This window comes from Ornithorhynchus anatinus, chromosome 19, assembly GCF_004115215.2.
Source record: "Ornithorhynchus anatinus isolate Pmale09 chromosome 19, mOrnAna1.pri.v4, whole genome shotgun sequence".
Taxonomy (NCBI): Eukaryota; Metazoa; Chordata; class Mammalia; order Monotremata; family Ornithorhynchidae; genus Ornithorhynchus; species Ornithorhynchus anatinus.
The window spans coordinates 6,409,040-6,434,478 of NC_041746.1; the positions used below are offsets into that span (position 1 = coordinate 6,409,040).

Genomic DNA, 25,439 nt, shown 5'->3' on the forward strand with positions numbered 1-25,439 from the left:
CGGTGCAGTCACCAAACCAGACTGTGGGCACGTAATCAGATGCAGCCCAACCGCTGCTGGCCAGGGCGGGTACAGCCAGAGCTGACGGAAGGGGCAGGTGACAAGGACCATCGCTCGGGCAAGCGATGCTAGAAAGCAGCGTTTTTAGAGGTTTGGCCTTCACTTGTGTCTGATTCACAGGTGGACCCTGGTGTCCAGGGCTACCCATAGTGCTGTCAGGAAGGGAAGGAGGCTTGTCGGGAGTCCTGCAGCTACACAATCGTAGCCGCAAGGAGAGGTTCAAGGTGGAGCATCTGCTCTCGGAGGCCCTCTTTGCCCTCTAAGGACCCAAGGGGACCTGATGCTCCACAGGGGCAACTTTCAGTTTAATCACTTGGTGTTTTGCTCACTCTCTAGGGCTGGTTCAGCCACAAATCCCATCCAGAGAGCTGCCCCAGGGCTTGTGGTCAAACAGTGGGGAAGGTTTTTGCCATTGAATAACAACAATAATACTGGATTTATTAAGGACTTACTATGTGCTAAGCACTGGGTTAGATACAAGGTTATGAGATTGAATACACTCCTTCTCCCTCACGGGCTCACCATCTGTCAAAGCCATTTGATGGGTCCTGACCATCTATCATCGCCATTTTATGGGGCTGACCCATGCTATGAAAACAAAACAAAACTTGGCATTGTGGCCATTATTCCAACAAACACACAGGGGAGGACTTAACATTTATTTCTTAAATGGAGATGTTTTGTCCTTCTATAAGTCATTCAATTAAGCTATGTGCTTCAAAGTATATTTTGGAGTTTCCTACTGAAGTCTCATTTGACTGGCAGTGAGCCACACCTAGGTTGTTCCCACTTTGGCTTATCTTCAACATCCTTTTTGATGTACTGGGCCAAAGTGCCGATGTGCTGGGCCAAAGTGCCGTACTTGCAACCATGATTTCTTTTAGTAGCTGAAAATCATCAGCTTTACAATGATCCCCTTTGACTTACATTCTCATAGGGCTATCATTCTTGATATTGGGGTTTTGCTAAGCCATCACAAAACCACTAAGAAATTTGCCTTGGAACTAAATTCAGTTCTATTAAGGCATCTTTCAAGAGTGACTATAAAAAGTACTTGAGAAACAGAAAATTATTATTCTAAAGGATCTAAAAACTTACAGGAACTTCTTAAAAAAGGATTTTAGCTAAACTTAAGCCATAGAAAAAGGTTTTAAACTGATAGCACCCTGCTAAATCTGCCTTTAATCAATAATACTTATTGGGTGCCTAAAATGTGCAGAGCACTACACTGTCCCTTTTGGGACTATATATATATTTTACATGTTTGGAAAAGGCTAATTTTCAAGCACTCAGAGAGTACAATAAAAATTAAACGACAATCTCTGCTGAAAGAATTTATAGTCTAGCAGGAAAAACACTAAAACATTACAGCTAAGAGGAGGAAAAAGGGGTGATATATGTTAGTGGTTAGAAGTTTGTGAGCATTTAAGTGCTTAGGTATAAGCACAAAACTGTCCCCAAATGTATAGAATATTTAAGGAAGTACAATCAGTCAAATGTGGTCATGGCCCAAAACATAGAGGATTTTACAAAGAAGCATTAATATCTTGATTAGCCTCAGAAAGTATCCTGGGAGCAGAGGATACTGGCTATCTGTTCTAATTTTCCTAGTTCAATCTGGATATTGCCAAGGAGTTGTTAACCATGGCTAACGTTTAGGCTGCAGTGATTTTCCACTAGTAACTTAAAATTGAACATCTGAACCCTTCCACTGGAGAACTCAGGTCTATTTAATTCTCAAAAAAGCAAATTTGCCAATGCAAGAGTTGGAACTCCCCAGATCCAAGCCCGAGAAGCCCCCATATCTGGGTCTGCCCAAATCTGGGAAACAAGAATCTAAGGATTTAAATTCAGAACATTACACAATTAATCTTTCAATGTGAATTTATTCAACTTACTGGAAACTTATGTTTAACACTAAATTTGTATATGCAAAAGATGTAAACTTTCTACATAGAATCCATTTAACAAATGCATCTTCACTTTCCCTTTTTCATGAAATACAAAAAATGCGAGTATTACTGGTAATAACACATTTAAGTACCCTGACATGACTGGGAAATGCATTTCACTTTCCAATGACTGCAACATGTTTATCTGCATTTAAGACACCAGAAAGTACAACTTAAGTTCGTTATAGCTCACAGAGCATAGGTAAACAGGCTTAGTACCACATGAAGGAATTTTATATTCCTGTTTGGTACTAATTTGAATAGATGTCAAATTCTGCAAAACAGAACCACCATCCAAAAAAAAAAAACAAACAAAAAAACAAAACACCCATGCCAGTATACTTCCAGAATTTTACACTTTCTGTTAAAACCCTTTCATCATGGATTTTATTCTCATTTCTTCCTCCACCTGCTCTTCCCTTTCAGGATAACATATGTATTTTTTTCATGTGTTCGGCAGGAAAGGGCCAATTTTCAAATATTTAACATGTTTTAAGCCTCCACTGTAAATAGCACCCAGCCCATTTCAACAATTATTTAGATTTCTACTGCCAAGAAAATCTTTTCCTAGGCAAGATGAACTGTAGTCTGTCCATGGCCATTGATAGTTTCCTAGGGTAATGTCTCACCATTTCTCCACTTAATACACTTGAAAGCAAGTTAGGCTGACCCTTTCTCTCTTCCCCCATTTCCTCCCTGCTCCCCCAACCCTAAAGGATGATTCTTTACAAAACTAGAAACTTTGCTGGACCTCAGTATTCAGGCACAAACTTCCAAGTGACTTCCCAAATTGAAATAGTTTTAGATGCATCAAAAATGAAATACCTGCTCAAATGACTGAATGGTACAGCAAAACCTTGCCTATCCAGGATAAATGGAACTGAGTGCCTGCGTGGTGTGTAGTTCAAGTGGAGGGTTGAGCGGTTAGCTGGTTGGCTTTCTTCTTTAAAGAAGCCTAAATCAAGAATTCGGGTTCTAAAGTGGCCTGGATTATTGAACAAAGCATTTGTTTCAAGGTGCCATTTTGTTGATTATATGCCTCAAGGAATGCAATATTTATTGCATTCAAATCCCTTTCTATTTACTTGCCCTTTGTAATTTTAGACAAAAAATAATCCAACTGCTCAAATCAGATGCCACACTTATACTATATATTTTAGCTCACTGCATTTGAATAGAGATTATTAAATTTGGATAAACTAATAGCCTATATACTATTTTTAAACCTAGTAGCCAATCCTTGTAACAACTCTAGTAAAAAGCTTAAGTGATTTAACAGAAAAACATTGCTTCACCACAGGAAGTCCACCAGAGGGTAGTATGGGAATAATGGCCACATGGGAGCTCAGTTCCTAAACTGAAATATTTTTCTTAGAAGCAAATACATATACCTTTCCTGTGCCAGGCCAATTCTATGCTGAACCACAGAAACTGGTGGCCATCATCTCCCAATATAATGGCCAGTCTCAACATGAAGTAGTCTCCTTTGGAAAAAAAAAACACACTCAAGATAACGGGCACGGTGTAAAGATTCATTTCTTTTGTTGTCTTTGACCATCTACTGACAACTTAGTACATTCTGATCACGTTAGTTCCAGTCCATCCAGAAAAAGTCTGATGGGCAAGGACTGTATGTGTCTGAAATTCAGTAGTCTCATCCAAGTTCATTTTTTCTTTAAGTTACTTGGACTATGTTTTAATTCATGACAACCATAATTGTTCAGTTAGAACTGGATAAAATTGAGCTGCCTCTGTACACATAAAACCAACACTCTCCCTGTATCTAGTCTGGACTTGCCATGGGAGAGCTTATTTAGCTATACTGCAGTCAAGTGTCATCATATTTAACTTGGTGATGTCACGGTTATTTGGCCTGACAATTTCCTAGTATTTCAAAGATTAAAAAAAAACCATTACATTTTATGGCTAAATTAATACTTAGATGAATCATATAAAGTGTACACTGCAACCTAAAATAAAGTGGTGGGAACGTGTCATTTAAGAAGCTCAGGAGAGGTTGGAAATGCCCAGCCTGACCCAAAAAAGCTCCCGTCTCAGTTATTCTAGTATGTGCTTTAAACAGCCTTAGCCAAGAAAGCCTGTTTTATATAAACTGTTCTTCACCAATTTAAACAAAATGACTTTTGTTAGGGTTTGGTTCTATTGTGTAAAATAAATTCCAATTGCTCCTAAGGTCAACAGTACCTCCTGCCAAGAAAACATAGCAGGGATAAAGGTATAAAGTGGTAAATTGGTTTGAGGCAGGATTACATGTGTTTTACTGTAGCAATTATGATCTGTGGAACACAGACCCAAAGACATCCTCTCTTCGCCCCATAAACACTTCCTGATTGCTTACTATAGCAACTTTTTGTCCTCCATTGGGAGATTGTTATGCTTGAACAATTTAGATTGTCCTGTTTAGATTATCATGAAAAACAAGAGGATTTAGAAAAAATAAAGCACCCTGTAAAGACTTAAAATGGAGCAAGTGTACTTTCACATTAGTCACAATAATAGTGTTTTGCCCAGATCCTTTGCAATTAAAGTCACCTATGTTCATGTTGAATAAAAGAATACACCTGTAAATGAACAGAAAGTGTGTGTGACGATGCATACTGTTTACCCCTGTTAAACTAGTAATCTGTACTCTGTTACTCAAAATGAAGTCTCTAAGATTCCAGGCAAGCAGTTGTTAATAATGACCATTAGGTAATCCGAAGGAGCCTTCTTCACACTATGAAGGAACAGATCATTTCTAGAGATAGCAAAAATGAGATCTGTTAGTGGGAAAATAAGTTGGAATCTGAATTTTGATGAACTAACTCCTTGGCAAAGATGTTTTGGGAAACTTAATTTCCTAGCTAATTTTGAAATAAACTCTTCCATCCCTTCCCTCAAAGAAGAGTATTAAATACTAATACTGATGTTTCAAGGCAAACCGATTTTCACATAGGAGGTTTTCAAAGATCAGACGTAAATGGACAGGGCAACTTTTGGATGTGTTAGGAAATTGCATGAAGTGTAAGCACGTTACATTGGAATGATGCAGAAAGGATTAGCTTACCAAAGCCTTGAAATTTTAGAGAACTTTCACCAGGAAATCAAAGTTTTCCATGCTACACCTAAATTTACTTTAATTCCAATGAAGCCCAAGGCCACAGTTGCTCAAAAAAAAAATTAAAATTAACAGTCAAATGAGAGCTACATAGTTTAGTACATTAAATTAAAACACGAACAGTGAGGTCTATTATCAGGATTTAAAAATATACAAATGGGAAAAGTAATCACTGTACAACAACAACTTAGAGGTTGTTAAAGTGACCAATCAGAAGACTGAACAGTGCAAGACATGCTTTTCCAGTTACAAGCTCAAAACAGGAGTGCAAAAGAAATTAAAGCTCTTGTTTAAAGGTGATTAAAACGTTTTAGAATAAGGAAAGCTAGAATATAGTTATTAGTACTAAAAACCTCCCTGCTCCATCCCCAACATGAAATGGTTTTAGATGTCTTTTGTCAGACAAGTTGCCCACGTGGGCTCGGCTTCACTGATGACACAGAGCCACAAATTAAGGAGTGCCCACTCCTTGGCTTGACCCATGGGCTGACACAGCAGAATAACAGGACAGTACTAGGAACCAGAGGCCCAACATGAGCAGAAACTGCCTCAGAATTTCGGTTGTGCCTCAGCCTAGGAGCAGCAAATGGTGCCAAACCAGGTTCAAAACCTTCTTCACCCCTTATAACTTGAGGTCAAATGAACTAACCGATCTGCTGGGTGGTGAGTAGCTACTGTGTGGGGATTTAAGTAACTTAGAAGCTACTCAAAAGAGTGGGCAAGTTTAGACGGTCAAGATCAATCAATACCAGTGCAAGAGCTCTTAAGCGAGCTGACGAGGCAGTGCATGCATCTAGCCATGCAAATGTAGGACATGGTTCCAACAGCAGAGAACTGAAATTGGTGTTTATGTATATATAACAACAACTGGATAAGTCCCCTTGCCAGTAGTCTACAAAAATATATAGCCAATACTGTAGCGTAGGAAGTCCTTCTCAGTTCCCCATAACTTCAATACCAAAAAGTATTAACTACTTTTTGGACATTCCAGACAAAGGTCACTTGTAACCAAAAGCTGACTTTTATACAAGACAGCGTCCACTTAAAAAGTAGGTCTTTTCTTTCAAGTGAACAGGAGTTTTCGGTATGTAAGTTTAACCTCTAGTCAAAACTTGGTTTATTCAAGATCCTTATTTAATGTGCATATATGCAGAAACACAAATAAATTTACTTAAACACAGCTGCACAGAAAAAAAGATTAACTCCTCAAAACGGTAGAGCGCGTCTGGTTAGTACAAATCTATTGCAAATTAAAGAGATTCTGTGCATCGGGCCCACCCACACGGAAGCGGGAAAAGAACGAACATCTCAACGGTGAGAGAGGAACTGTTCAAGTCAAACTGGTGTTCTGAAAACAAGGCAGCCTAAAGACACTCAGCTGCTAATCACAGTATCCAAGTCAGCACATCTGCTTGGCCTACTAAACCAGGTCAGCTTCTGCAGCAGTAGCTCAATCCCCAGTTATTTTCGATTTCGGAGGCGTTTGGATTTCCTAAGAGAGTCTATGGCTTCCACTGCCTTCCTCCGTTTCCGCGGAGACTCCTCGTTCTGCCCAGACCCTGAGGAACTTCCCACTGCACTTTCCATGACCTCTCGGAGTTTGCGTTCAAGCTCTGCCAACCGTGCATTCTGTTCACCTATGATTTGGGTTTGCTCTAGCAGTTTCTGGTCTTGGTCTTGGAGCTGTTTCTGCTGTTCCTGCACTTTGGTGCGCAGCTCGGACATTTCACGCCTGAGAACAGTCACAGCAGCCCCATTTGTTTTGACCTGCTGCTGGAGTTTGGTGACCTCCTGTCTCGAAGGGTTTTGCTTGGAGAACAGCTGCATTGTTGTCAGGGCTGCTGAAGGGCCTGGCACTACAGAGAAAGAGTTCAAGGGAACACTAGAGTTAATCTACTTTTCAAAAGAAAGCTTTTTCTTTTTTTTTTTTTAAACCTTATTGGACTTAGAACTGATTGAGAGTGCAACTGTATTTAAAGATTTATTGAATTTTTGCAATGGTTCTGCCTAAGTAGCTGTTATTTTGATTCCTGCTCTTGATGCTTCGCTCCACTATTTCAATAGTTGGGTTGAAAGCCCAAGAGAAAAATGTTTAGTTAACACAAGTTGGACTGAAAATAATTTCAAACACATTCTGCATTAAAACAGAGGCAATGTTGGACAGCATTTTCTTCTCAGCAGCTCTACAGTTGCTTACTAATTCCTTGTAAACAAACAGTGCTGTCTTTTTAAAGTCCACAACAGAAACCAACCAACTATACATCCATTTGGCAAATCCAACACATGAATGGGTCTTGCACATAACATCCATTACAGTATCTGCAGAGGGCTGTAGCTCAATTCTATAAACTACTGAAACATGTGAAACAGATGCAGTGACACGATCCCAAAGTGTTTTACGGTGGGTTTTTTTTTTTAACCCAGGGAAAGCCATTAAGTGCCAATTCCAAACTGTCACTGCTGTTACTGATGACTGAATCATCTACTATATATGTAGCAACTCAGCTACAGGCACATTGGTTACTGATGGAAAAAAAAGATGATTTCATGAATTGCTGGATCAATTCATTTTATTGAGCTTTAAAATTCCCTAGTGATAGTACTATTTTTAGTATTAAATGCTAGCTTACAGAGTACAAAGAACTGTATTAAGCACTAGGAAAAAAAATACCTGGATGAGAAGTAGAAACGGTCTCTCAATCTAAGAAGAAAGTGCAAGTGGAATTGGCAATAGACATAAGGAAAGAACAATAAACACAAAAACAATATACAAGACAAGGTTGACAAACATAAGAGCAGAAGTTCTTGGTTGTAAAAAGTTATTATAGTTTTATGGAAGTGCTTAAATTAGGAAAAAAATATGGAGTCCTTGTGGGTGAACACAAGAGGAATTTTTAGTAACTACAAAATCTAAAAGAACTACTACTTTGCAGAATTGTAGCCCTAGGAAAATACAAGCTCAGTTTAAAATATATATATAGATCCAGCAAGGCTCAGTGGCTCTGAACTACAAAAGGTTGGGACCCAAATGTGAAATTTTAGCCAACAAAGGGTGGCAGGGAAGCTTTGACTTTTTGGATGTGGTCTACATAGCTATCCTCTCTGGTTGCTTCCAAATGACATTTAACACCTTCCCAACGCAAACCTCCAAACTGTTCATCAACCTCAAAATGATGCCCACAAAATTTTAATGGAGTGGTAGTATTGTGTGGTACAAAGACAGACAGACAGACAGAGGATACCTGGGGGAGATCCTATGAGTCGTCCTGACACATCCGATCCTGGCAACTTCCTCTTGAGAATTGGAACAATCTTCTCATCAAAATATTCCATTGCCATGGAAGAAATGTCCCTTAACTCTTGAAGCACTTCATGAGCTCGTTGTGGGGCTCTGGTAGAATTTACATATCTCAGCACACGATAAATTTCATCAATTACCTAAAATATTGAATCACCATTAGCTCTCCCTACATGGAAATGGAAATGATTTGGGGGATCTGGAGTAAGTGCACAGATATTCTGATAGAATAGCCATTACACTGCCCCTTGCTGTTTTTCCCTATGCAAATTATTGTTCCTGTGAATTTTATACACATGTACCCCATTTCTGAACTACAATTAGTAAAATCCAGGGATACATCTTGCACTGAATGTTGAGATAGAGCAGTATCTGAAAGCCCTGCCTGACATTACATCCACTCACTACAGAAAATTCCACTCCTCCCTCCACTCCCCGCCCACCTCCCCAGCCTCCCCAGACCCAGACTTGAAACCCAGCTTGTCCACTTTGGTTAGGATGTTGGGTGGAAGGCAGTACAGATGGGGGAGAGATCTTAGGCACCTCCACCTCTCGTGCCCTGTTTCTGGACTGCTTTCAGCTTGAACAGATAAACTCTTGCTCGGCTGCTTCCCCTTCATCCCTACCCTCCCCAAACAGGAAACCAGCTTTTCTGCTTCATTAGAAATCAGCACAGCACTGCAGCAGAATTTAGTAGAAAAAGCTGACTCAATCCACCTATGGTCTCTGTCCCTTCCCTCACTTCCTGACAGTGGTGGCAGAGAAGGTACCATGGCTGCTGCGAAGTCTAGAACCTTAGCCCCACCACCAGCAAAGATTTGGGAATTAAGATGTCTAGTATCAATTCTCATGTTTTAAAAATGATTGCAAGAAACAGAGAGAGAAGTTCAAAAGGTACAGAGAGAGGTTCAGAAGGATATACATAGCCTGCTACAAAGGGCTTTATGAAGAAAAAAGAGCTGTTGTTCAACCTAAATTGAACATATTTTTCACTCAGGTTGAAAAACCACTACCTGCAGTTGGCAGAACGAGCTTCTACTTCTTGCAAAGACTAATAATAATATTTCAATTCCATGTAGCAATCTTTTGCTTTGGATTACTTTAAACATCACCAAGATTTATTTTCCATTAATGGTGCAGAAATGCCACATGCAAAGGAAGTTCATAATTTTCCAGAGGTCCCAGAACTGACCCTAATTTAAAATTTGTTACTCTGTGTGAAAACACACCCCTGATACAACCATATTTTTGAGAAACATTACGGCTGTTTTTGTGAGAAATGCCATTACTTGCACCTATAAGTGATTTTGTGTTTCTATGGAAGTTGCCTTAGAAGGTTATCTTGGAATATTAAGTGACAAACTTCAATTTACTCAGGGAGTTCTTTATCAATAGCTTATGAAGACGTACAACCTAGTAGTGAATCTGTGTGTCAAAAAATAAGTCTATTTTTGGCCTCATAAATGGGTCCTTTTGTCAGTTTGGAAGAACAGCATGGGACTGTCCATTTCTTGATATATAAAATGGAGACGAGTTTACAGCAGCCAGGCAAATTAGAACAGGCTAACTGGCCCAAAAGAAATTTGCCCAATCAGAAAAATCTATGCCACATGAAAGAATTTCAACCATTAATTTTCAGCACAATAAAAGATGAACTGTTCTCTAAGCAATTTTGATCACCTTTCTCATATGCCCTTGAAAAAAACTACTTGCGCATGGCACAAGCTCTAGGCTCCAAGCCAGAGCCTGATCCTGGGAGTGCCTTGCAGGTAGTGGGGTGGCCCAAGGCAGCCTTAGTGGCTCACCAGTCTCCAAGCCAAAGCAGGATTTCCAAAAATCAAGAAATTGACAAATGTGATTTTTCAACCCCCAACTATATAGATCATTTCAGTCAAGAAGAATGAGAAGATGGGATGGACTCTCTTCCTATCAGAAGAGACCAAAGGTGGAATTCAAGAAAAGAGAGTGAAAGTGGCAAGGGACAAAAGAGAGTTGTACAGCCTTGGCATTTACTGTGTTCCTCTCTGCCCCCAACTCCCACTCCCCACCCTATCCTCCCCAGTGACAGCTGGGCAGGATGCAGGGGCCCAGATAAAAATGGCAGCACTCACCTGGCTTGCATGAAAAGGTGACTTGGTATAACCCTTATTTTTCTAATGAAGATATTGGCCCAGATAAATGAGGAAACCAAAATCAGATGATAAGTTTATGAGACAGGGATCACCTTGCTGACAGGTACTAATTACTTGTAATGAATTGTGTTTTTTCTCTGAATATTTCCAAATAAAGCAATTAGTCTTGCATCAACTCCTGAATAGGGAGCAATTTATTTAAAGCATAGACTGAGCCATATAATTTCATCTATAAAAGTGAATGACCATTCCTTTTAAAGAACCATAAAAATAAAATATTGCTTCAACTTTTTATACTTGAAAGGTCCACAATTTGCCACTGCTCTTGATAACAGCCTTTTAGGCTCTACAGAGCTAGTGTTTATGGCCACTTTGGAAGTCTGCCACCACTTTCTGGAGTAACCATCCTCTAAAGCAAGAGTTAATTAGGTGGTGCCTGTGGGCCAGGGCAAGCAAGTTAGGGTACTCGGGTTTCACCATCAACATTTCTGATGCTGATGTCTGCCTCATACTGGCCTCTCAACCAGTTTATAAGTCAGTAAATCATCCCTGATGTGATGTTCCTGCCTGTCCAGAGCCCTGAGACGTGGCACTCTCAAAGCCATGCAAGGTGAAAACTTCTAGGTGAGATTCGAGATACCGTGTGGGCCAGATGTAGTTGATCATCTGCTAGCTGGTGACCCCTTGATGTACAGCAGTTGTTTCCTTGTGACTTGTGCCTTTCCTGTGCCTTGTGACTTATGCTTACTATGTGTCAAACACCGTTCTAAATGCTGGGGTAGTTTAGAGTTAATCAGTTACAGCCCCTCTCTCACTTGGGGCTCACAGTCTAAGTAGAAGGGAGAACGGGGGGAAAAGCCCCATTTTACAGTCGAGGAAACTGAGGCACAGAAAAGTTTAGTGACTTGCCTAAGGTCATAAGGCAGGCAAGTGGTGGAGTTTGGACTAGAACCCAGGTTCTCTGGGTCCCGGGCCCATGCTTTATCCAATAGGTCAGGCTGCTTCCACACGTGACTCAGTGGAAGGTCCTTGTAAGACAATCCAGGAGGAAGAGACCCAACAGGGAGGGGCTCCCTCCCTCCTGTTACTGGTGGTGGTGGCCACTCCACACAAGTATGAGTAACTGCCTAAAGAGATACTGCTAACAAAAGGGAACCGAGACATTTAACTGAAATTTCAACTGCCTTTAAAGCAGGACACGAGGTGGAAGTACTGAAGAATCCTTCCTCCAACCTCCGCCATCCCAGTAAGGTCTGTGCTGCAACACCGGCCAAGTGCTGGCTCTAGAAGCATGGCCTCCTTTCCGCCCACTTGCCCATTTTTCCCATATAAAGTTTCTGTTATCTGTTTTTATTTCAAGGAATATGGCTAGCCTTTTCACTGCCTTTTAAGTGACTATTATATCTGTGGTATGAAAAATACCGGCCTTGGGCTTTGAAAAGTTAATATCAATCATCATGATGAGCTCCGCATAAAAAGTTACCAAATTTTCTAGGGCTCATTGTGATAGGGCTCAAGGGTCAGAGTTCCCACAGGGTCAGGACCAACAGATGAAGTGAGAGAAAAAAAGCAAAGGGGAAAGATAGGCATACTCCAAAGACATAGGTGTTAGGAGTCAGTCGGAATGTCACGAGAGACAGGCAGCCGCACATAGGGCCCCTTTCCCCAGATCGGATGTCTTCAGCACAGAACAGAGCAGCAGGTAAGACGAAATGCAGGAGTTGATACCCTGGGACTGCTGCTGCCTCCTCCTGGCTCTGCCCAGGGCAGCTGTGGCAGAAACTCTAGACAGCAGCTAATGCTATTGTTAAGAGCTCCTTCTGCCTCAGTGTCATTTTCTGCTCCTGCCATGGGGATTCTGCACTGCTGTAATTACCCCCTGCAGTCACAACTGAAAGCAGACTTTAGCCAAGCCTCACCAGATGCCTTTCATGTGGTGGAATGTCTATTCACCTTAGTCTGAAAGACCAGGTTAAAAATCAGCTGGAGAAAGAATAAGACCTGTAAAGAACATTCAACAACTTAAGGGCTTGTATTGTATAATTTATAACAAAAGACACTGCTTGTAAGAAAGTCACCTATGCTTTCAAAATGACTCACCCAAGTTAAACAAAGCAGTTCAAAGTTATTTGTTCTGTCAAGAATGACTGATCCGAAGCAATAGGCAAAATTGAAAAGCAGTACAGCCTAGTGGACAGAGCAGAGGTCTGGGAGTCAGAAGGACCTGGGTTCTAATCCCCACTCTGCCTTTTGTCTCCTAGGTGACTTTGGGCAAGTCACTTCATTTCTTTGTGCCTCAGTTCCCTCATCTGTAAAATGGGGATTTTGACTGGGTTCCATGTGGGACATGGGCTGTTGTCCAACCTCATTAGCATGTATCTACCCCAGCGCTTAGTACAGTGTCTAGCATATAATAAGCACTTACATTCCATTAAAAAAATACTCTGGGGAAGTTTTCCAAAATAGAATCAGCAATTTAGCCACCTTATGAATTCCCAGACACAGAAAACAATTAAGACTTTACCTTTCCAGGAATGAAGCAACACAGATTGGAATCCACATATTTCATGAAAGTCATATTTAAAAGTGAGAGTCTTGTTTCTACTGCGGCAAGAATGTCTGCATGACGTGCTAATGAATGGTTTCTCCTTTCTGATTCTCGCCTAAAGAAGAAAAGGGATCCAGTAAATATCACTTTACACTACAATTCTAACAGTCTAATTGTGTTAAAGAATCAGTTCTACAGTTGCCTGATTTTTCTGTTCATGTCCAAGATCACTGGTGTGGTCAGTGTGTCATTAGATGGATATTGAGCTGATATTCATTCTAAAAAGTAGAAAACTCCCAACTACTTATTTTTGTAGTAGATGCTTAAAGAAATTTTTATGTCCGGTAGCTCTAAAAAACCCCCCTCTCCCTTATAATATGACTTTCTACGGATCTTAATTATACATATTAATAGTCAAGCTTTACATTACCCACATTCCTATAGAAGGATTTCAGTGCAATTTAACAAAGTGCAAATGTGGAGGCCTGAGGCCTGGAGCTCAGGTTAACAGGGCAGCACCAGTTTCATGAATATTCATTAATTTCTGATTTGAAAACGAAGGCGGGAAAAGAAGCAATGGGAGAAAATGCTAAGGGAGGAGGCGGGAAGGGGAGAGGTGCTAATCAGAAACTAATTAGGCGGTTGGTCCAAGGCTAGAGTACTGAAAAACATATATATTCTTCCACCCCTTCTTAAGAAGGGAGAACTAGGTAATTTGGATTTATGAGGCTGAGAAGAAAAGCAACCAGCGAAATCAAGGGAGAAAGTGCGAAGGGACTGAGCTGAAGTATGTGGGTGTAGGGTTTTTTATTGAAACCTTATTAAGAGAAGAACAGACCTTCTGTGGGGGACTTGAGGTGAAGCAGACTATTAATTCAATAAAGTAATCCTGCTTGACACCAGGCCAAATTCCTTAATATAACAAAGCAAGCCAACACTGGAATACTGAAATAGTTAGGAAAAGGTTCTAGGTTTGGCTGGGCCACAACTCCATCACAGATAAACCCAGCTTCAATATGGCCTCAACACCATTGTCCATTAAGTGTCCAGCAGTAAAATGAAAGGAACATTGGCAACAGAAAGGGGAAAAACACACATGAGAGAGAACCAGAGCCTGAAGGTCTGAAAAATCAAAAGTTGCTGCCATTCCTTGCATGCCAGACCTAATATTAATATTAACCGTGCAATTTAAGAAAACATATAAAGCAGTTTCTGCTTCCTGCTTTCCTATGTTTTACAAAAAAGGCACCTAAAATTATTTGAAGAGTAGAAAAAGTGGGATTCCCCCTGTGCCAAGACCAAAACCACATTTACTAGTAGTTATAATACTTTCTTATTCCTGTTGGGCATTAGCTTGGGTTGCAAGCAAAGGGCAAGATGACAGAGAAAGTATTAATTTGACCATTATGGGAAAGACTATGGCTACTAATTAGATTTTCATGAGTACTGAAGAGGGGAACAAAAATTCTGTCACCCTTTGACATAGCCACTACCGTACCTTGGAAGTTGTGCTTTGACCTGCTTTTGACACAGGTTATGGTATCTTTCCACTTTCAGAAATCCCTGATTCAACATTCTCTGGCAGACCAAATCCATTCGTTTACAAACCTGTTTGGAGAGGTAGGGAAGGGGGAAGAGGAAGGCAGTGATAAAGAAGGAGTGGAACAAAAAGACAAGAACTTTATAAGTGTTACTATTTCACACGTGACTGGCTAAAAGTCTTTTGCTCATCACTATTTTCAACTAGCTGGTCAGACATATTAGTCAACAATTCACATTTCATCTTGAGAAATATATCAATCTCCCACATGATTGCTCTCTCAGTATTCAATTCAAAAGTTACATTAGCACACTGAAAAGTACCCAGAGGGAGTATTTATTCTTAAACATGTCAATTGGAAATTTGGCATTTAGGAACACAGAATGATTTTTAGTAATCATAATAAACTTCCTATTAATATAATTAAAGTCTTCACTTAAAAAAATTATTGTTGAAATTTAAAAAATTCAAGCAAAGAGGAGTTACAGGAGAGTTGTAAATTTCACCGTGATTAGAAGTGGAAACAAATCTGGTGTAACTCCACTTGTGGATTCAGAAAGAAGCAAAGTAATCCATGAAAACTAATAAAGGGATAATTTTCCTCAAGTTCAGCTGTTCAATGGTAACTGCTGACCCCAATATATATACTCTTTTGGCAGTGCAAAATGACCTAATGAAGCTGTTATTCTCAAATTTGACCACAGATTAAAACCATAGCCTAATCATTTTCCATGGCTTTCCAAGGGTAGCAAATATGTTCCCATGGAAACAAAGGCCCCACCTCTCCACAAAAATAGTAAAACCTGTTTATGGTAACCACTTCAATTGCCAAATCTGCATTTTTTAGTGGATAGAGCAAGGACTGGGAGTCAGAAGTACCTAGGTTCTAATCCTGGCTCCACCACTTGTCTGCTGTGTGCCTGGGCAAATCACTTCACTTCTCTGTGCCCCAGTTACCTCATCTGTAAAATGGGGAGACTGTGAATCCCATGTGGAATAGGGACAGTGTCCAACCTGATTTGCTTGTATCCACCCTAGTGCTTAGTACAGTGTCTGGCACACAGTAAGCACTTAATAATACAATTATTATTACTTTTAGGGGGATCAGCATGGCATAATGGATAGAGCACAGGCCAGGGAGTCAGAAAAACCTGGGTTCTAATCCCAGCTTTGACACTTGTCTGCTATGTGACCTTGTGGGCAAGTCACTTAACTTCTCTGTGCCTCAATTACTTTAGCTGTAAAGCAGGGATTAGATTGTGAGCCTCATATGGGACAGGGCCTGTGTCCAACCCGATTTGCTTGTATCCACTCCACTGCTTATAACAGTGTCTGCCACATAAAAAGCTCTTAGCTACTACTGCAATTATTATTATTATTACCAAGTGATCTTCAAATAAAGATTAAGTATGTATACTCTTGGCAAATTCTATAACAACTCAAGTGTAGGTTCAAAATGGCTCAAAATGCATTGCTTCTATAGGAATTTCAGCATAGAGAAAATTCAGTGTAGGTGGGACCTCAAATTCAGGTTTCACTCCATCTACCACTCACTCAGCAATTCTGATTCAGTAAAGTTGTGAAATAAATCCTTCCTTTGCTTTTGAAGATTTGAGGAACTTGGCTACGGTGAAATTTTCTTACTTCTCAGTATGTTAATAAATTGAGAAAACAGTAATAAGGTCACCTTGCTTGTGTACATTTCTCAAGAACTTTCACAACATGTTCATATTTAATCCTCCCATTATCCCTGTGAGGTAAATTAGGAATGTTTTTGGAAAGGTGGGGATGAGAGGGAAAATTAAGAGGGGAGTTGATGTTTCCATTTTCTAGATGTGGAAACTGAGGTCCACACAGATTAAGCGACTTGCCCAAGGTTACACAGCAGGCAGTGATGAAACTGGATCTAGAATTCAGGCCTCTGGACTCCCAGCTCAATGGTCATGGATGATCCACAAACAAGATAACCAGACTGAACAAATGAGCCTGGGGTAATTCTGAAGTAATTTAGAGGACTGCCTCTTCAAAAGAACTACTATTACAGGAAAAGATAATAAGGGGGATAAACTTCACTTTAATATTCTGGAATTAGAAGACAATCATGAAGATCAGCCAGGGCAACAAAGGGACTCTCCAGCTACATTTTTATCTTTCTGATGTAATGGAGAGGCTTGCTGAAGCCTTGATAGAACAGTGACACCAATTCTGGGTAATCCATAGGACTTTAAAAGTCAAGTCATATCACCATCTAGGACAGGAACCAACAGCAAGCACCAATAGTTTCTATTTGTTCATAAAAAGGCTTGAGAAAAATCAGCATTCTTTTCATGGTGAAATACAAATAAACGTTTTGAAGAGAGGTGAGAGTACTGAGGGGAAAACATAAGGTAAAGTGATTTGGTTGCATTTGTTGGGAGTTAATGGGGTAAAGGCCCTCAAACTGTTTCATCCCAACATCCTTCTTCTCCCTCTACTCCCCCCAAACCCCTCTACCGAAGAAAAGCATTGTTACAGCTTTCCATTGTATGAAAGGAAAGGTTTACTTAGGCATAAATGCTGGCTTGCTGGACAGGAAATTATAAGGGTCCTTTGTATTCAAAGCTGACAGTAAGGTGAAGTTTACCTAAGCTTATCCATAGGTGCCTAAGGCCCCAAGTGGCCAAAGAGTAGCCCCACCTACACCAAAAACACTCAAAGGTTGTCCTTCATTTGCTGGTAGGGCCTGGTACTGTCTTCCTTTTTAGTTCTTTGATGGCCCCCACTTGTAGCTTCTGTTCAATACCCCCTCCCCCCCCAAACCCCTTTTCGGATTGCCATACCCCAGGGCAGACTGCTGCAGGTGTCCCCCAGATTTCAGCTGATGCCAAGCCCATTTTACTAGGGCTTTAGCGATGGGGTGGATAGAGGCAAATCAGGTTGGACACAGTCCCTCCCACCGGGGGCTCACAGTCTCAACCCCCATTTTAGAGATGAATTAACTGAGAAACAGAGAAGTGAAGTGGCTCACCCAAAGACACACAGCACTCAAGTGGCAGAGCTGGAATTAGAACCCATGACCTTCTGTTTCCCAGGCCCATGTTCTATCCACTGCCCATTTGTTGAGGGGAGAGGGGGCCCAGGCTTCACAACCATATAACAACCATATAACCATAATAACAACCAGTGGTGCTATTGAATGAGTTGGGCTACAACCCTCCACGGGTTAGGGGCAAAGTACAGAATTGCAGAGTCTGAGCTTGGGCCTGTCTACATACCCCCATTCAGGGCTTCTTCTGGGCTGTGGGGGTGGGGGAGGAGGAAAAGATGGGCAACAGCTTCCAAACAGTGGGGTGGAAGCAGTGTGTCAAACATGGACAACTGCCCATAAATACTTTCTGCAGTCCCGGCGGCTCCCAGAGTCAACGTCATAAGAATGCAAGGCAGGGCATGTTCGATCCCACCCTCTACCTAGAATTAAAGTCAAACCCCACTAGGGCATCAGGAAGTTTAGAGGGTCACATTCCTGGGATTTGCCTTTGGAGGGGAGGGAAATCTCTGATAAAGATGTTAACAAGTAGTGAAATGGTCAAAAGGCATGCAAGAGAAGAAAAGGGCAAGAGCTGTAAGTACAAGCAGTGGGGCAAAGAAAAACCGGCAGTTCTATATCTCAACGGATGGTTGTTTGAAAAAAGAAAACTACAAAACCTCCCTGTGGGCATAACCAGCCTTAATCCCACTAGGGAACAAAAAACACACTTCACTATAAAAAGAAAAAATTCAAAGATCAGCATGTGAAAATAGAAGGCTTTTTTGGGAAAGTGTAAACTCCATGTAAAAATTGTTACTTTAGCTGGAAAAAGTAAAACAGCAGGAAATGATCCAAAGAGCAGCTTCTTTACTGCCAATTTCCACAAAAAGAAACCAGTCATAATCAAGTTAATGCCGACCTCTAGCGGCATCTGAAAGTATCTTTGAGGACGGAGGATTGATTTCAAGTTTGGCCTTTGACTTACGATATGTTACAGTTTGCTCGTAAAATTATACCAATCAATCGTATTTATTGAGGTTTACTGTGCGCAGAACACTGTACTAAACGCTTGGGAGAGAACAACATAAGAGTTGATAGAGAAACACCCTGCCCACAACGGGTTTAAGAGATGAGCCCCCATGCAGGGCCCGGACTGCGTCTAACCTGATTAGCTTGTATCCACCCCGGCGGTTAAGTTCAGTGCCTGGCACATAGTAAGCGCTTAACAAATACCATAATCATTAATATTAACAATACACTGAAGAAAATATTCACTGCTAAGCAAGCGCTTGTGAAAACATTCCGCCCGAAAAAATAAAATGGTTGTTACATTATCCTAGATCTTTACAGAAATCTGAGTACAGACGTGTTTCTCTAAAATACTCAATGCTCTTACAAATGGGGTTTTTTCCCTCGTAAAGCAGTTACCTATCTGAAAATTTATTCTATTAAAACATTTGAAAAATGCAGTCTTTTGACCTCCAGTTTTATTAAAGAGCCTCTGAAGCCCCCATTGTCTGAATATCAATATTCTATTTACTCCTATGTGCAGTGTCGGACATCATTTAGTATTATTTCCCAGAGTTTGTACCAATTACAAAAGAAATATTTCCCAGACCTATTTTAAAATACTAAAATTAGGTAATTTTCCTTCATGCAGAGTGACACTGCTTGACGGCTGTGCTGATTAAGGCACCTAAGCTGGCCATCATCACTCTAGGTTAATAGTCCTGCTATGGCTTCGAAAACCTTCCAGAATCGACCACGTTTTCCTATAAATATGCACGTCCAAACCATTTCTAAATGGCTGAGGAAAACCGTTGCTGAAAATGGAAAATTACAACAGCATTTGCAAACACACCTTGGCGCTCTCAAGACAATCTAGCCTGCAGATCCGGTTTGGACGTGGAGCGCGTATGGTTTGCAAAATATAAAAACACCTCCCTCCTGAATCCACACGCACTTCCCCCATTGGAAGAAAAAAAAAATAAAGCAACGAAAACAGATTTGCCAAACCTTGTGTAGAGCCCACTGGGTCGATACCAGTGACGGGGACTCGTGCATTGGGCTAATCAGGGTTTAGGATGAGGACCCATTTTAGAGGAGATGAGAGGCATGCATTTCCATTAGGCAAAGAGGCACCGTTATTCCCCTTCATTCGATCGTTATTTATTGAGCTCTCTCTATGTGCGGAGCACTGCACTAAGCGCTGGGAATGTGCAATAGATAGAGCCAATCCCTGCCCAACAAGGGGCTCACAGTCTAAAATTCCCAGGATAATTTAGGGACCGGGGGGGGGGGGGGGGGGAGAGTGTGGCAGGACGCAGGGCACCTCTGCCCTCCCTTAGGTGCTGGGGCAGGGCTTGTCTCTATCTGTCGCCGAAGTGTACCTTCCGAGCGCTCAGTACAGTGCTCTGCACATAGTAAGCGCTCGATAAATGCAACTGAATGAATGATGGGGCGCAGGGTGGAGGTAAGGCTCCCGCTCTCCGGGAGTGTGCTGCTCTCCCGGGCTCGACCCCCCTCCGCGGGGGGCGACGATGGGGGCTGCCCCGTCGCCCAAAGGAACAAAACGTTGGATTGTGCAGAAGCGGGGGCGGCGGTTAGGTAGCCCCCGCAGCCTGCGTTCCGTCTCCCTCCGCCCGCTTTCTAGCAGCGGGGGGGAGGAGGGGGCGAGCACCGGGGTTTCAGCCCCGAAGCGGGGGGGGGGGGAGGGTTGGTCGGGGAGATGGGGGAGATGGCGGGGACACCCCCAGCTCCCCGACCCACCCCTCCTCCAACCCCTCCGGTCCTCTCCCTACCCGCCATGGGGCCGCGGGCGAGGAGGAGGAGGAGGGGAGGAGGGTGGTCAGTCCTGGGGCGGGGCCAGCGCCCCAACGACGGCCGGAGCGGGCGAGGGGGAGGCCGAGGGGAGGGACGGACGACCATCCCCGGGGAAGGCCCGGAGCCTCACCAGGCGGAGCTGGCTGATCTCGTCGTAGGACATGAAGCTCAAGATGTTCTCGATGGCCACGATGGGCAGCGCCACCAGTGTGTTGTTCTGAGGCAGCTGGTCCAGGGCCAGCGCGGCGGGAGCCAGAGCCTGCGGGCCCAGCAGGGGCGGCGGCGGCGGGGGAGCCGGCGGCGGGGAGAGCCTCTGGGACGAGCCCGCGGCCATGGACCCGCCGCCGCCTCCCCCTTCCTCCGCGATCCGCTCCTCCGGCACCGCCGCCATCTTGGAAGTTTTGATTCCTTCCCCGGCTGCAAGGGGGAAAAGGGGCACTTCCGCTGCGTCACTTCCGCCGCCTCCTGACAGTCCTGGAGGAGGAGGAGGAGGAGGAGGGAGGCGCGCGTGCGCGGGCCGGGGGCGGTTGCGACGTGCTGCGCACGCGCGGGGGGGACGAGCAGGACCGTTGGAGGACGAGGGAGCTGAGGGACAGCATTCATTCATTCATTCAATAGTCTTTATTGAACGCTTACTATGTGCCGAGCACTGGGCTAAGCGCTTGGAATGGACAATTCGGTAACAGATAGAGACAGGCCCTGCCCTTTGACGGGCTTACGGTCTAATCGGGGGAGTCGGGCAGACAAGAAAGCAGCAGGAGAGGAACTGGGGAGAAATTAATGGGCCTGGATTGAGGGGAGCGGGATGGTTGAGCAGCGGGAAAAACAGGAATAAAGGCCTTGAGACTATTTAACTCGCCTCTTCAAAGGGATTTGTTGAACAGAGTAAAAGAGAGGTCACCGTCCCTGCTGCAAGAGCCCTCTGCTTCCCACATCCAGTCTAAATCCTGCCGGTTTCCCCTCCGCGATATTTCTTTGTACCAGCCCTTCCTCCAAACCCTTATGATAATAATAATAATAATAATGATGGCATTTGTTAAGCGCTTAACTATGTGCCAGGCACTGCAGCGTGGCTCAATGGAAAGAGCACGGGCTTGGAAGTCAGAGGTCATGGGTTCGAATCCGCGATCTGCCACTTGTCAGCTGTGTGACCGTGGGCAAGTCACTGAATTTATCTGTGCCTCAGTTACCCCATCTGTAAAATGGGGATTAAGACTGTGAGCCTCATGTGGGACAACCTGATTACCCTGTATCTACTCCAGCGCTTAGAACAGTACTCTGCACATAGTAAGTGCTTAACCAATACCAACATTATTATTATTACAAGCAGGTGGGGTTGGACACAATCCCTGTCCCACGTGGGGCTCACAGTCTCAATTCCCATTTTACAGATGAGGTAACTGAGGTCCAGAGAAGTGAAGTGACTTGCCCAAAGTCACACAGCTAACAAGTGGCAGAGTTGGAATTAGAACCCATGACCTCTGACTCCCAAGCCTGGGCTCTTTCCACTGAGCCATGCTGCTTCTCCTGGGCATCTCACCGGACCAGGCTCTCTTTGCATCCTGGCTGGGCTCCTTCCCCAGTTCCCTTGTTGGTCATATCCTAAACTACCCAGGTAAAAATCCTAAAGTTTTTTGCTTACAACATAGCCCTCCCTTTCTCAAAAGCCTCCAGTGGCTACCCAAGCCTCTCGGTAGCAAGCAGAAACACCTGACCATCAGATTAAAAATTGCCCACCAGCAATAATAATAATCTCCCCCGATTAAACTGTAAGCCCGTCAAACGGCAGGGACTGTCTCTATCTGTTGCCAACTTGTTCATTCCAAGCGCTTAGTACAGTGCTCTGCACATAGTAAGCGCTCAATAAATACTATTGAATGAATGAATAATGACAGTATTAGTTAAGCCCTTACTATGTGCCAAGCACTGTTCTAAGTGCTGAGGTAGATACAAGGTAATCGGTTGTCCCACATGGGGCTCACAGTCTTTAATCCCCATGAGGTAATTGAGGCTCAAAAAAGTTAGATGACTTGTCCAAAGTCATACAGCTGATAAGTGGCAGAGTCAGAATTAAAACTCACGACCTCTGGCACCCAAGCCCGTGCATTTTGCACTAAGCCTCACTGCCTCCCTTACCTTTCTGCTTTCCTGTCACAGCTACACCCCAGCTGGCACTCTTTGCTTCTCCCAGGCTACCTTAATGATACGTTGCTTTTGGCTCTTATTTCTGACCCAAAGAGTCCTCTCCCTGATCTGCTAACTTATACCCCTTCTTACTTTGGAAGCCTGCCTAAAAAGCCACCTCCATGATCAATTCGTACCATCAGTCACTCTTAGCATTTTTGTGTGTATGTATTATTGCTCACTTTTGTTGTTCCAAGGTGTACACCTGCCTTCCCTCTTGTTTCCACTGTATGTACACTATTTGCGCCTCCCGGCCTCTGTTTTTCTTTTGGTCACAATTCAGCATAATTTACATTGATTATGGAAGTTGGGGCTTATGGAAGTTCCTTCCTTATGCTTTGGAGTCAGGGCTCATGAGTTCGAATCCCAGCTCTGCCACTTGTCGGCTGTGTGACCGTGGGCAAGTCACTTAACTTCTCCGTGCCTCAGTTCCCTCATCTGTAAAATGGGGATTAAGACTGTGAGCCCCACGTGGGACAACCTGATTCCCCTATGTCTATCCCAGCGCTTAGAACAGTGCTCGGCACATAGTAAGCGCTTAACAAATACCAACATTAATTAATTAATCTCCTATTTGACTCAGGATACTACAATACTGACAATTGATGCTCAAGGATGCTGGCAACTCTGTCTCACCGACTACCAGCTCCCAGCCCACACAGCCTACGCCAAGCAGCCCAAAAATGGTGAGTAGAGGCCTCAGACACTCCCTATATGGGATGGTGACTAAGCCCAAGTGCTTACTGAAATATCATACTGGCTCCTAGTGAAGATATAATAATAATAATAATGTTGGTATTTGTTAAGCGCTTACTATGTGTCGAGCACTGTTCTAAGCGCTGGGGTAGATACAGGGTAATCAGGTTGTCCCACGTGAGGCTCACAGTTAATCCCCATTTTACAGATGATTTAACTGAGGCACAGAGAAGTTAAGTGACTTGCCCACAGTCACACAGCTGCCAAGTGGCAGAGCTGGGATTCAAACCCATGAACTCTGACTCCCAAGCCCGAGCTCTTTCCATTGAGCCACACTGCTTTTCTATAACCATAGACTGCACCCTAATCCCTTTAAACTATCTCTCAGTAAGTGTTATAGGTCACAGGGAAATCAAATACAGTGTTCTGCACACAGTAAGTGCTCAATAAATATGATTGAATGAATGAATGAAATATCAACGTAGTCACTTCTGCCATAATATGAGGGTCATGTTCCTGAAGGATGACTCATTTATCAAACTCACGTTGTAGTACTCAGTCTCTCTTAGACTGAGTGCTTATTTCAGTGCTCTGCACACAGTAAACACTCAATAAATGCCATTGATGATTATGTCCCACACATGCGCATGTAACCATTGTTTCTGGTGTGTGGCATCCGGAAAGCCATATATTGTCATAAGCCATAAGAGCACTCCCTGATTCCTTAACAGTTCTTTATCCAAAGCATGTCCTGAAAACACCCATTTTAGCAGGACTAACTCTACTCTGGGTTTACCTTTTTTCTGAAAAACACTAAGTTCTTCCCCTCTTGGACTTCATATTTCTTCATATTCCTGTGAAGTAGTGATGAACAAATAATACTATTTTATAGATGGAGTAACTGAGGTTTTCCCATAATTATAAAGTCAGTAAAATATGAACTAGAACTCAGAAATCCCAATTCTCTACATGTTGGATCAATGTTTCTCTACCTTTTTCAGGTAGGGAATTCCCAACACAAAAACACCACCTCTCCCCCCACGAGAAGCCTGTGGGAGTTGGGGAGGAAAGTACATATCCTTAATTAATTTTTGTGTCTGTCACCCCTTCTAGACTGTAAATTCCACGTGGGCAGGAAACATGTCTGCTAACTCAGTTATACTGTACCTTCCCAAGCACTTAGTATCGTGCTCTCTGCTCACAGTAAGTGCTCTACGAATGTTTGCTTTATGAACAGAACACTAGAATACAGTTGAAAATGTGTCAGTAGCCCAACAAAGTCCCTTAACACTATTGAAAAACAAGTTCTTACTAGCAATGGAATGTTCTAAATCAAAAGTCGAAGTAGGTGACCCAGATTATTGGTGCTTGATCATAAGTAGCACATTCGGCAGTCCTTGATATGATGAAACTATGCTGCTCACTTAACAAGGAAAGAAGATTAATAAAGGATCCCCTAAATATTCCTTCTTTCATGTGGAACAGTTTCACAGATTTGGTCCATCTGGTAGATTTTATCTATGGGGCTCAAAAACAAACTACTTTACCCTAATCAGTCATATATTCCAACTCTGATGAATGCTAGAGCAGAGAAGTATTCCGTTAGAAGCTGGACAGACTCAGCAGAATAGAAACAACTGGTAAGGACTAATCATTGATATTGAAAGGCAGAAAAGGACCATTCATCCTCCCAGTATTAAAAAGCTAATATTCAACAGTCTTTGTGGACCAAAAACGTGTCAGTAATCTATCTTCATTGTCATCTAGCACCTATGGATGGAAAGAAAGACAAGCTACATGTACTTAAGATTTCAATAATGGCATATTGTTGATTACACTTTTTCTCCAGGAGATCCTGAAGGGTTTTTGGATTTCCTCAGCTACACACAGGGCCATATCCTGGACTAAACATTGCCTGAAGCAGCAATATCATTGAAATATTACAAGGTAGCACCCAAACCACGATGATTCAATATGAAGTTCATAGAGCCCTGAACAATGGTCTTTTCCATTGTTGGTTTTGGGTTTTTGCCATATCTTTTAATTGATAATTATCAAGGGCTCACTTCTTGGGGCCTGAA

General features: G+C 42.6%; 1 protein-coding gene across 1 annotated transcript; it reads right to left on the reverse strand.

Annotated features, from left to right (window-relative positions):
• Nucleotides 1-1,926: 1,926 nt before the first annotated feature.
• On the reverse strand, nucleotides 1,927-20,869 carry FBXO28 (F-box protein 28). Its single transcript, XM_029047004.1, has 5 exons — nucleotides 20,609-20,869; nucleotides 14,607-14,716; nucleotides 13,085-13,223; nucleotides 8,373-8,568; nucleotides 1,927-6,986 (listed from the first exon to the last, which is right to left on the reverse strand). Exons 1-5 carry the CDS (start codon nucleotides 20,867-20,869, stop codon nucleotides 6,592-6,594), a joined length of 1,101 nt encoding a protein of 366 aa, XP_028902837.1. The 3' UTR covers nucleotides 1,927-6,591.
• Between the last annotated feature and the right edge of the window lie 4,570 nt (nucleotides 20,870-25,439).